This window comes from Symsagittifera roscoffensis, chromosome 1 (assembly GCF_963678635.1).
Source record: "Symsagittifera roscoffensis chromosome 1, txSymRosc1.1, whole genome shotgun sequence".
Lineage (NCBI taxonomy): Eukaryota > Metazoa > Xenacoelomorpha > Acoela > Convolutidae > Symsagittifera > Symsagittifera roscoffensis.
In genome coordinates this window covers 67,339,581-67,352,303 of record NC_087062.1, presented here as the reverse complement: position 1 = coordinate 67,352,303, position 12,723 = coordinate 67,339,581, and the positions used below count along the sequence as shown (strand labels likewise).

At 34.8% G+C, this 12,723-nt stretch overlaps 2 protein-coding genes and 1 non-coding gene across 6 annotated transcripts in view; 2 read left to right on the top strand and 1 right to left on the bottom strand.

The window, feature by feature from the left end:
- LOC134856936 (ATP synthase subunit g, mitochondrial-like) overlaps positions 1 to 6,602 on the top strand; it is a 34,893-nt gene extending 28,291 nt beyond the window's left edge. The window contains exon 4 of the mRNA XM_063873225.1: positions 6,244 to 6,602. Coding sequence (XP_063729295.1) covers positions 6,244 to 6,474 — 231 coding nt within the window. The 3' untranslated portion in view covers positions 6,475 to 6,602. The remainder of the gene's footprint in view (positions 1 to 6,243) is intronic.
- Positions 6,603 to 6,650: 48 nt separating this feature from the next.
- Positions 6,651 to 6,723, bottom strand: Trnar-ccg (transfer RNA arginine (anticodon CCG)). The gene has a single exon. It is a non-coding gene; the product is annotated as a tRNA-Arg (tRNA).
- Positions 6,724 to 6,778: 55 nt separating this feature from the next.
- The window catches only part of LOC134847967 (ATP-binding cassette sub-family B member 10, mitochondrial-like), a 28,977-nt gene continuing 23,032 nt past the window's right edge, over positions 6,779 to 12,723 (top strand). Inside the window, exons 1-2 of one of the 4 annotated variants that reach the window (XM_063865297.1) lie at positions 6,779 to 7,084; positions 11,213 to 11,509. In XM_063865297.1, the coding sequence (XP_063721367.1) occupies positions 11,440 to 11,509 (70 nt within the window). In that variant the 5' untranslated portion in view covers positions 6,779 to 7,084; positions 11,213 to 11,439. Of the gene's footprint in view, positions 7,085 to 11,198; positions 11,510 to 12,723 lie in introns of all 4 variants that reach the window. The other 3 variants (XM_063865289.1, XM_063865280.1, XM_063865324.1) reach the window with 3 other exon arrangements.

The following is a 12,723-nucleotide window of genomic DNA, read 5'->3' as shown; positions in this document are numbered from 1 at the left end:
TATTAGGAAATTGTCACTGTAGCATTGGAAATTGCATGGCAGCTGTTCTCTGATTTACTTGTGGCTAGTTTTGCTGGCTATTAAGCTTCCGTGGCTGAGTGGTTAGTGTATGAGACTCTTATTCTCTTTGTTGCAATTTAGAAACTCAGAGGTACGCGAATTTTTGCTAATTTGTGGCTTATTTCTACTTTTTTTTAAATTTACTTTATAGTGCTGCTTATTGTCGTGGTCTGGCAAATGTTTGCGAAGCAAAGCTTCGCTTTGTATAATTGATGAAATCATCGGGCTGGGTTTGAGTGATATATAATTTTAAAGCCTTTTCAGTCATGATTCGAAAATGTTTATAATTTTGAATTTTTTGATTTTTCGTCTTGATTCGAGCGAATATATTAGCTTGCAGCAACAGCTTATTTTAAGGACTTAAAAGCTTACAATAGCTGAATTTGAGCCGTAACAACTTGGTTTTACTCGAGGAAAGTTATTTTTTTAGGCATTTTTAAATTTTTTTTTGGAATCAAAAATTTCAAAAAAAAACGGAAAAATGTTCAATATTTTTTTGATGATTTATTTTGTTTTTCTGTCATTTTTCTAAAAAATTTTTTCCAAGTTGCGTGTTTAACTAAAATTGTGTTTTATTATTTCACTGAATGGTGCTGCTTTTTGTCGCGTTCTCGCAAATATTTGCGAAGCAAAGCTTCGATTTCGTGTAATTGATGAAAGTCTATTTAGTGGTTTGTATTTGAAGATCAGGTTCAATGTGTGGTTTTGTATGTTCTGGATCATTTTATACTAAAAATCGTTTTTTGATGCCTTTTTTGTTTTTCTGTTCATTTTTTTCTCCAATTTTCGTGTTTCACTAAAATTGTCAAAATGCCAAAAGTCAAATTTTTCGTTTAGATTATTTTGTCACACCACTCAGAAAAAAGTACCCTAATTTGAAAAAAAAATTGTAACTTCTTTTTCAAGACGGTCGTCGGAACATTCTGTGCTAATTGCACTGTAACCGGCTATCCTCGTTGTTGTTTATGACTGTTTTTATTAAACTTACTATCAGCTAAAGGTATTATTACGAACTTTTTCTTTTGTCTAATCTAACTCGCAAATAAAAGCGTGTATTGAATGTAATCTTTTATTAGGAAATTGTCACTGTAGCATTGGAAATTGCATAGCAGCTGTTCTCTGTTTTACTTGTGGCTAGTTTTGCTGGCTATTAAGCTTCCGTGGCTGAGTGGTTAGTGTATGAGACTCTTATTCTCTTTGTTGCAATTTAGAAACTCAGAGGTACGCGAATTTATGCTAATTTGTGGCTTATTTCTACTTTTTATTATTTTACTTTATAGTGCTGCTTATTGTCGTGTTCTCGCAAATGTTTGCAAGCAAGCTTCGCTTTATTTTAATTGATGAAAGTATATTCAATGGTTTGTGTTAGAAGATCAGATTCAGTGTGTGGTAGTGTATGTACTGGCCCTTTTCTACTACAAAAACAAATTTTTTTTTTGAATTTTTGATTATTTTTGTTTTTCTGGTCATTGTTCGACAATTTTTTATTCCAATTTGCGTATTTAACTCAAACTGTCGAAAATGCCGAAGGCCAATTTTTTCGCTAAGATCATTTCATCACACCGCGCAGAAAAATTTACCCTAATTTGTAAAGAAAGTTTTGTTTTAGTTTTTTCAAGACGATCGTCGGAACCTTCTGAGCTAATTGCACAGTAGACGGCTATCCTTGCTTTTGTTTATGACTGTTTTGTTACGCTTACGATCAGATTAGTGTATTATCTCGATAATGCTTTTTTGTCGAACCTAACTCGCAAATGAAAGCGTGCAGTGAAACTAATCACTTTTTTGGAAATTTTCACTGTAGCAATGGAAATTGCATTGCATCTGTTGTTTTAATTGTGGCTAGTTTTGCTGGCTAATAAGCTTCCGTGGCTGAGTAGTGGGTGTATGAGACTCTAAATCTCTGGCTTGCAGTTTGGAAACTCAGAGGTATCCAATTTTTCTTAGCTAATTCGAGGCTTGTTTTTATTTTTTGTTATTTTTTTTAATGGTGCTGCTTTTTGTCGGGTTCTCACAAATGTTTGGGAAGCAAAGCTTCGCTTTTGTGTAATTGATGAAATTCTATTCAATGGTTTGTATTTGAAGATCAGGTTCAATGTGTGGTACTGTATGTTCTGGCTCATTCTATAATACAAAATCATAGAAAAAGTTTTGAATATTTTTTTGCTGATTTTTTTTTGTTTTTCTGTTCATTTTTTTCTCCAATTTTCGTGCTTTACTAAAATTGTCGAAAATGCCAAAAGTCAAATTTTTTTTCGCTTAGATCATTTTGTCACACCACTCAGAAAAAAGTACCTTAATTTAAAAAAAAAAATTTGTCACTTTTTCAAGACGATCGTCGGAACATTGTGCTAATTACACTGTAACCGGCTATCCTTTTCTTGTTTATGACTGTTTTTTCTAAACTTGCGATCAGCTTAGTGTATTACTACGAACCTTTTTTTTGTCTTACCTGACTCGCAATTAAAAGCGTGCATTGCAAGTTATCACTTATTTCGAAATTGTTTTTGTAGCATTGGATTATTGGAAGTTGCATAGCATTTGTTCTCTGATTTACTTGTGGCTAGTTTTGCTGACTTATAAGCTTCCGTGCCTGAGGTTAGTGTGTGAGACTCTAAATCTCAAGAGTGCAGTTTGGAAACTCCGGTTCCCGAATTTTTGCTAATTCAAGGCTTATTTAGAATTTTTATTATTTTACTTTATAGTGAGGCTTTTTGTAGTGTTCTCGCAAATGTTTGCGAAGCAAAGCTTCGCTTTTGTGTAATTGATGAAAGTCTATTCAATGGTTTGTGTTAGTAGATCAGGTTCAATGTGTGGTAATGTGGCAAATTGTCGAAAATGCCAAAGGTCAAATTTTTCGTTAGGATAATTTTATCACACCACGCAAAAAAATTTACCGTAATTTGAAAAGTAAATTTTGTTGTATTTTTTTTCAAGCCAATGGACGGAACATTCTGTGCTAATTGCACACTAAACGGCTATCCTTGCTTTTGTTTATGACTGTTTTATTACACTTACGATCAGCTTAGTGTATTATCACGAAACTTCTTTTTTGTCTAACCGAACTCGCAAATATATAAAAGCGTGCATTGAAATTAATCACTCATTTGGAAATTGTCACAGTAGCATTGGAAATTGCATTGCATCTGATTTTTTACTTGTGGCTAGTTTGGCTGGCTAATAAGCTTCCGTGGCTGAGTAGTTAGTGTATGAGACTATAAATCTCTAGCTGGCAGTTTGGAAACAGAGGTATCTGAATTTTTGCTAATTCGAGGCTTATTTTTATTTTTTGTTGTTTTATTTAATGGTGCTGCTTTGTCGCGTTCTCGCTAATGTTTATTCAATGGTTTGTTTTTGACGATCAGTTCAAGTTCATTGTGTACTAGTGTATGTTCTGGCTAATTTCATACTTCAAAAATTATAGAAAAATGTTGAATATTTTTTGATTTCTTTTTGTTTTTCTGGTCATTTTTTTCTCGGCAAAGGTCGAAATTGTCGAAAACGGCAAAGGTCAAGTTTTTCGTTAAAATAATTTTAGCACACCGCGCAGAAAAAACTACCCTAGTTTGAAAAGTGAATTTTGTTGTAGTTCTTTTTCAAGTAGATGGTCGGAACATTCTGTGATAATGGCACTGTTACCGGCTATCCTGGCTTTAGTTGATGACTGTTTTTTTTACACTTGTGATCAGCTAAGTGTAATTTTACGAACCTTCATTTTTGTCTAACCTAACTCGCAAATAAAAGTGTGCATTGAAAGTAATCACTTATTTGGAAATTGTTACCAGCATTGGAAATTGCATAGCATCTGTTCTGATTTACTTGTGGCTAGTTTAAGTGGCTATTAAGTTTCCGTGGCTGAGTGGGTGATGATACTCCAAAATTTCTAGGTTGCAGTATTGATACTCTAAATCTCTAGGTTGCAGTTTGAAAACTCAGAGATACCCGATTTTATTATTTCACTGAATGGTGCTGCTTTTTGTCGCGTTCTCGCAAATATTTGCGAAACAAAGCTTCGCTTTTGTGTAATGTTTGCAAGCAAGCTTCGCTTTATTTTAATTGATGAAAGTATATTCAATGGTTTGTGTTAGAAGATCAAATTCAGTGTGTGGTAGTGTATGTACTGGCTCTTTTCTACTACAAAAACAAATTTGTTTTTGAATATTTGATTATTTTTGTTTTTCTGGTCATTGTTCGACAATTTTTTATTCCAATTTGCGTATTTAACTCAAACTGTCGAAAATGCCGAAGGCCAATTTTTTCGCTAAGATCATTTCATCACACCGCGCAGAAAAATTTACCCTAATTTGTAAAGAAAGTTTTGTTTTAGTTTTTTCAAGACGATCGTCGGAACATTCTGTGCTAATTGCACTGTAACCGGCTATCCTTGTTCTTGTTTATGACTGTTTTTATTTAACTTGCGATCAGCTTAGTGTATTACTACGAACCTTTTTTTGTCTAACCTAACTCGCAATTAAAAGCGTGCATTGCAAGTTATCACTTATTTCGAAATTGTTTTTGTAGCATTGGATTATTGGAAGTTGCATAGCATTTGTTCTCTGATTTACTTGTGGCTAGTTTTGCTGGCTAATAAGCTTCCGTGGCTGAGGTTAGTGTATGAGACTCTAAATCTCTAGAGTGCAGTTTGGAAACTCCGGTCCCCAAACTTTAGCTAATTCGAGGCTTATTTCGAATTTTTATTATTTTACTTTATAGTGCTGCTTTTTGTAGTGTTCTCGCAAATGTTTGCGATGCAAAGCTTCGCTTTTGTGTAATTGATGAAAGTGTTTTCAATGGTTCGTAATTGAAGATCAGATTCAATGTGTGGTGGTAGTTTGTGTTCTGGCTCATTTTATACTAAAAAGTCTGGATAGATGACTTCATAAATTATTGTTTGAATCAAGTGTTGTTGTTCTGAGTTATCAAGATCCGATTTTACTTTTTTTGTTTGACTTTTTTGTGTAATGTCACGTAACAACGTGATCGAATTCTAAATAACGAAAATGGATTTAATTATGAGATTTACCGGTGAAATATATAAAAAATCACTTTATGATCCAGTTTTCTCAAATTGGGTTAATTTTATCAAAAAAAAAGTAAGAGGGCTCTTTTCCAGTTCCCCCTTTTCAAAATACCGAGTTTTTTTGTTTGTTTTATGGCTATATGCGTGATGTTACGCTGTACAGTATGAAGAACAAATTTTTTCACAATTGTCGATTTGTTCACCACGCCAAGTTTCATTTCAATATGACAATGTTATATAAGCTTTTCAAAATTGATTTTGAAAGGGGGAAACTGGAAAAGAGCCAGTAAGAGTTTGAGGCCACCTTTTTTTGTATGAAATTCGAAAGTATTTTTTTTTAATTCACTTGCGTTTTTTTTACTTTTTTTCCAACTATCTGTTGGCTATGTTTAAAATTTTTTATGAGCAGAGAAATAAGTTCTAGGTTTTCTAAAAAAAATTCCGTTGACTCGTAGTATTCAACCCCACCTATGCCTTGAAACGTCAAGTTTAAATAAGTCCTTCTTAATTGGTTAAAAATCCTTCTTAAGTGCACCAAAATCAAAAACTATCAAGCAGGTGCCTTCAGCTTTAGCTGGGCCACTAGTCTGTTTTGACTCGGAGTGAATATAAACTTAATTGCAAATGCAATTAGTTGTTACAAATCAATCAATTAATAGTATTGCTCGTGCTCAAAAATCAATTAATTTAATTGCTATGTAATTTTGAGTGCTGGAAAACTCGAATAATTTTGATTAGGGACCACAAGTTTGAGGGATCAAAAAGTTTATTTAAAACCCGGAGCGTTTGCTCTAAATACACCCCCTGAGATTGTTTTTGTGGCGGGTTTTTTGAAAAAAAAAATTGAAAACTTTTACGCACAAACTTTGGTCCATATTTGATTTTCCGAGCTCTCCGAAAAACAGGCTAAAATGGCGTTTTGATCACTTCTTAAAAAATTTTGACCAAAAGTTTGATGCTGGCCATCCAAAAATGAATCTCGCTAAATTATACCAAAGGGGGGCTTTGGAAAGTTATTAGGTTTATCTTTCAGAACTCCCTACAAAATTGCGGTACATGTTACAGGAGCTAAACCGCTCTTATGTCGGTCCTTTTCCTCATTGATAAATTGTATGAACGGTTTGTAGTGTAACGTTTTATCTTCAATCTGTCGGTTGTTTCAGAGGGCTGTGCAGAACTTGTTGATTGCTGGCGAGATTGCGGTTATCTTTTTCACAGCAGAAGTGGTTGGCAGAAGAAGTTTGATTGGCTACAACCCCATGGGAGACAAACTGAGAGACATCAAGCCCCCTCCAGGCATGAGTGTGCCTCTTCCAGAAGTAGTACAGTACTTGGAATTGAGCACTATGTACGATCACGGACTGTACCATTTTGGACCAGGAAAGAATTACTAAACTGCACCACAAATTGTATTACTAGAAGACAATACTTGAAAGTGAACATGAAGAAGACTGTTGTTGATCTGTATGATGGAATAATGGCCACTAATTGACTGCATAGATAAATTTAAACTAATGAAAGACGCTTTTTCTGAACGTATATAAATCGAAAGAGAAAATATGAGTACTTAAGTCCTCAGTGGGGTTCGAACCCACGATCTCTTGCTCCGGAGGCAAGCGCCGTATCCACTTGGCCATGAGGACAGATTCGAGACCCCATTGCGTTGTTATATTGAGAGACATGCGTCTTTTCAGATACGTAAAAATGTGCGTATAGTGAATTTGACGCCAATGATACCATCATCAGTCTGCTCGAATTACTTGACGGTCTGTCTAGCATCTTGCATATCACCTTGATATTTATCAAGCAGCATATAAATGAAATTGATATACATGCTGAGAATAAAAATCAATTGTAAGTTAATATTTCTCTAGAAAGGAATCACTGTAACCCGAATGCATTTTACCTTCGCCTTCGTGTTACAATTCAATCGATTAACTCATCTTTTTTAACACCGTCGTTTTATTTATAACTTATACAACTCGAAATTTTAACTTTTGACTGGTACAACTATGATAGACCGGCGTCCCAAATTTATTCCAGTCCCATTTAACTATCAGACAGTTGGATCTACTGGATCTTGTTAACTATTCCCCCTATTTCGATTTTCAGAAATCCAACTTTGGCGGCCACATAGTTAACAGGTGGGTATTCAGGAGTACCAAAACGCGAAAACAGTCGCGTTTGTACCAAAATAAAAAATCAGTCTCATTTGTACCAAAATAAAAAATCAGTCTCATTTGTACCAAAATGAAAAATCGCATTTCCTGTTTATCGCATTTTCCTGTTAAGTGCAGTTGCTACGTATTTAAATTTAGCGCTAGGGTGGAGGATCTTAACTTGGTTTATTTGGGGGATGGGGGGAGGGAGAATTAACTCTTTGCAATTTACCCCACCCCCATCTTAGTTTTAATTTTCGTAGTCGGGGGGGGGGGGGGGGTTGAAAGATTCTTTATTTCGCGTTATCATATTTTGGTACAAACGCGACTGATTTCTTATTTTGGTACAAATGACCGTTGGTACAAATGGGACGTCACCAGTTAACAAGATCCGATCTACTTTAACAAACAATCTCATCCAGGAGTGCGTATTTAAACAGGGGAGGGTTCTCATGCTTGAAGGACCGAATGCTTGAAAAGTTTCAACCAATCAAAATCGCTAAGCGTCCCTATAGGCTAAATGCCTTTCTCACAAAATCGAAGTCAATATTAACAGAAAATGTTTTAAATCAGTGGAAAAAAATCAAAATATTACAAATTGCGGGCTACAACCGCAATACTATTCAGATAAACATCAAGATTTATGAGTTCAAGTTCATAAGAATTTTTCAGTCTTAAAAACTCATCTGCTTATTATCTAATTGGTCAGTATTAACACTAATTGCCTGGATTTACTTCCTTACTTGGAGACTTTCACGATTTACTTTGAGATTTTGAATACTCAATTCTGATTGGCTGAAAGAAAGCTAAAATAAATTTCAAGCATTCGTTCCTTCAAGCATGAGGGACGCCACCATTTAGACAACCGCATTTTCAGACACTGCATTAACCTATCAGAATCGAGACAAGGAAGAAATGAATTTCATATCTTACTTTGTCTCGATTCTGATTGGTTAATACAGTGTCTGAATACGCGGTTGTCTAAATACTGCTACGTAACCCTCCTCCTCTATGGTACCTACTAAAGAATCTCCACCCCTATAAATAAATACAGTAAAATAGCACTGAGCTTTTTATTGAGAAGTGTTTCCTGCATTCTGATTTGTCGAAAAATCGAACAATTTCATCTACTTAACAATCTCCCCCGTCGCCTTTTTTGGAAGGAGTTGAGATTGTTAAGTAGATCCAGTTCATAAATATTCAAGACTTTCGAGGGTCTTTTCTGTGGTGCGGCCCAAATTATCAAACTGTTATTCCCTTTGCAATAAGCAAGGGTATTGCAATCGGGTACTAGACTTTTTGGGTCTTATGCAGTTGGCAATGCTCGGGTCTTGTCGATTATACACCCCCCTAAATGAATAAATTTGGTTATTCAAATTTTGAGTTGTTATTGAAAGCGCGAAAGCGAGTGAAACTAAATACCACTCGCGTGCAATTAGCAGCAGCTCGATTAGGAAACCTAGTGAAAAATAAGACAACCTCATTGACAAAACCGTTGGATTGCTAGAAAAATGCGGAAAGTGTCAATTATCGGTCAGTCAATTTCATGACTTTTCCATGCTGATCACAAGTTCAGTGATTAAATTAGCATTTTCGAGGTCAAGTTTTTGCGTGCACATATCAGCGGATTTATCATGTAAAAATGTGCGTAATGTGAAAATACCCTGTTAGTAAAATTAAACTGACCCGCACTGACAAAAATGGGTTCGTATCGATTTATATTGAATTTAAATCGATCCAAATCTATTAACAATCTACATTTCAGGAACTGAAATGGATTTTATATCAATTCAAATCGATCTTTCTTGAAAATTTTGGAGCTCAATGAAATCATATAAAATCAACAATGTAAATCAGATATGGGCACAAACCTAAATAAAAAATCAAGAAAATGGTCAATTTCAGGTGCGGATTTGAAGGGGGGGGGGGGACGTTCCCTTCCTCAGGAATTCGATACCCTGTCGACACCAAGGGTCCACCTTTGTACTATTTTGAGAGAAGACCAAATATGTTTGCCATAGCCTAGTCAGTCCACATGCCAGTTTTTTTTTAACATTCCGATAATGTGAATAAATTTTTACTAGTATCTCATTTATACTATTTCAGCTTAGTCAAATTATGTTGCGTCGTTTTGAGGATAAAATATGTTTTTAAGCTTGTATGTTTCGTAACAATTTTAAAAACTTAAAGCTCAAAATTTTATATGAATTTTTTTGTTCATCGCATTTTCTTCTCTTACTCTTTTCTTACATCTTTCCTTCAATATTGAACTTTTATATCTTTCAGGTTTTTTCCCAATTGGACTAGGGGTAACGCCGTCGCGTCTTAAATTCTAGGTTTCGCATATCGGCCGGACCGTGATTTTTTCAGTTTGTATGCAATTGAAAAAAAAAATCGGCTAAAATTGAGTTGCCGGAGTTCCATTTGTCTACTCAATTTTGTCAGCTAAGTTTCCAGATCACGGATTTTCCTTGTACTGTAAGCAATTTTCATTGCTAGTTCAAGTAATGTTCATTCTAGTACCAGGAGTGACCTGAATTTTTTTATAAACCTTTTTTTTGGCTCAGCTGATGTCTGCTCAAAGATTTCATTTCTCGTTTTTCTTGTGCTCTAAGGAACTTTCTTTTTAGTTGCAAGTGCAATTGTTGCTCATTTTAGTTTCAGCTGGGACTTACAACAGTTTTTTATGCAATCATTTTTTTGCGGATCAATTTGTCTGCTGAAATATTGTCGACTTTGTTGCCTTGCCTCTGTGTAAGTTTTGCATCATGGTGGAGGGACCGAATTACGCAGGACTTTTAACCAATCGGAATTGCTTTCTTCGAGGTATTCGCAATTTCTTGGAAATTTAAATAATCAATTCTGATTGGCAGAAAGTAACTGAAAATAAATTTCCAACATTCGGTCGTCCCTCCAATGATTGGAGGGTAAAACTGTCTTCATGGAAAACTGGGCTCCTGCATCTGGATGCAAAGTTGAAAACTTCATCAAGTTGAGCAGAGACGAGCAAGAAATTAGCCAAGGACTCGCTGAACTGATGATCACAATGCTTAAATTGATCCCAAGCACGGCTGGTTTGGAACGGATTTTCTCAACAATGGGTTTTGTACACTCGGACTTACGTAATCGTCTTGGTTCTGAGAAGGTCACAAAACTTGCATTCTGTTTGCGTTCGCTGAAATCTCAAGACAATTGAATTTTTCGCGAATGAATTCTGTTTTTTGAGTAAATCACAGTTATTAACTGTTAAAAACGTTAATAACGTAAATAACGTTAGAAACTCGGGCGAGGGTGTAATAAACCCAACACTGCTCCAATCATGAGGAACGGCACCAAAAATTGGACTATAGATTATAAGGCTCGAGTTGGAGTTGGAAATTAATTTAAGCGAACGTTAATGTGGATTCTCTTTAAAACAGAAGCTCATTTAGCAATTTGGTAATTTGGGCCTTAAAACAGAAAAAAACCCTTCCTCTAAGCAATCTTGAAAAAGTCTTCCTTCTTAAAGGCGCAAGATTCCACCAACAATTTTAATTGGATGAAACGTTTGAATTTGTTTCCAAAAGTGAGAAAAACTTGTAAAAAGAATGTACTGTGCTGATTTAATTTAACTGGACAAAACGAACAAAATTTGAAAGTTCAAACCCCTTTTTCTCAAATCGAGTAAAAATAAAACCAAAAGTGAAGTGAACAAAAATGCTCAGAATTTTCTTCAGAATGAATATGGTGAGTTTTTTGAGGAAGTTCTAAACCCAAATTTTGTCTTTTTTAAAGTAATCAAGGATTGCGCTGGAAATTTTCGTTAATTGATGAGAAAAGTATATGAAACGAAGCCTCGTACGCTAAATTGTTAAATTGATATCTTCATTTAATTAAGTAAAAGTTAGAGAACTGTCATATTTTTCCTAAGGGACCTGGTTACTTATTACAAACCCGTATAGCGTAGTTGTACCATTAAGCGAGCTTAGCGCAGGTAAAAGTTATTCTTTTGTCTGCTTTCCAGCTCTTTTGCTATTCTTTTAATGAGCATTTTCAAATCAAACCTACTTGATTCTCAATCTATCCGGTTATCTATCTATCGGTGAAATTATTTCTATTTTGGTCTGAGAAAACTGACCTTTTGAATCCGACTCTCCGGTTAATATTAGAAGATCGAAAGTCACTGAATATATACGTGAGTTGCGTGCGGGGGTCTGCCAAATGCGGTTCAGTTCCTTTTCCAATTATTTGGGCTCTCGACTTTTGGTGGGAAAGCAGCATCATCTCATAAGTTAGTTTGAATCATTAATTTAATTTGCTATCTTTCATCTTATTCGCCCAAAATTTCACAACTCAAAAAGGGGGTGTTCAAGAGTGCTGGTGTTCAAGAATGCCGAAAGCGGATCAGTCGTACAACTTTGATAACAGACTAGATTTATACAAAACTATAAGCTTTATTAGAGATAATTGTAGGAAAATACATCAAATTAAGTAATAAACAGCATTAAAATGCAATTCCACAGAAGTTTTGAGAACCATTTTTTTGTGCATTTGTTGGAAATGCATACCTAATACAGTGTGATCAGTCAATGAGCAGAATTTTCTAAGAGCAGAAAGGGTCTAAGAGCAGAAAACTGTCAAGTTTTGAATTATACGGGCTGAGCGAAAAAGTATCGGAATTGTCAAAATTGCCCCGCCTCCATTATACAGAATTACTTTTTACACTTGCAAATTGTAGTATATTATTACGAAGATTTTTTTCCCAAGCTAAGTTGCAAATAAAAGTGCTCATTTGATGGCACTTATGGTATATTTCAATTTAATCATATTCAAGCTTATTTGAGCATTTTACCCCATGTTCTACGGCCTTCAAAACTTTCAGTTGGGGTGTTTTTGACTTAATTGTTTTTAAGAGTAGTGAACGTAGTCAAGACTTATATAGGTCTCGCTGATTTTTTTTCAGGAAAAGTCTCTAATAACAACAGATGTGCATTCATACGCATTGATGCATTTATGAATACACTTTTAAAGTTCAATTAAAATTCATCTGCTGAAGGTGACGTAAATAGCACTCTCCAAATACGAACGTGGAAATGGCGCGAAAAAACGTGATTGATTTCTAGTTTCGAAAGTGGAATTTAATTTTTAGATTTTCTGTGGAATAAAAAAGCGTTAAAAAAAATAAAAAAGCGCCAATCATAAGTTGTTCTAGAAATTCAAAGGGCATATATTTTCTTTGAAATTCGCAAGTTGAGTTTTTTTATGTTTAACTGCGTTCATTACTCTTTTCCAATCTTCGATTGGCTATGTTTAATTTTTTTGATTTTCAAATTTTGAAAGCACAAATCTGACATGAAAGTTTCAATCAAAAGAAAAAAGTTATGGGGATCTTCACTGTTTAAATGGCTATTCCCTAAATTCGGTAGAAGAAAAATTATGGCCTCAATCATACCCATTTTTTGACATTTTGATTAGTTCTCAATTTTTACTTGACTGCATGGATAA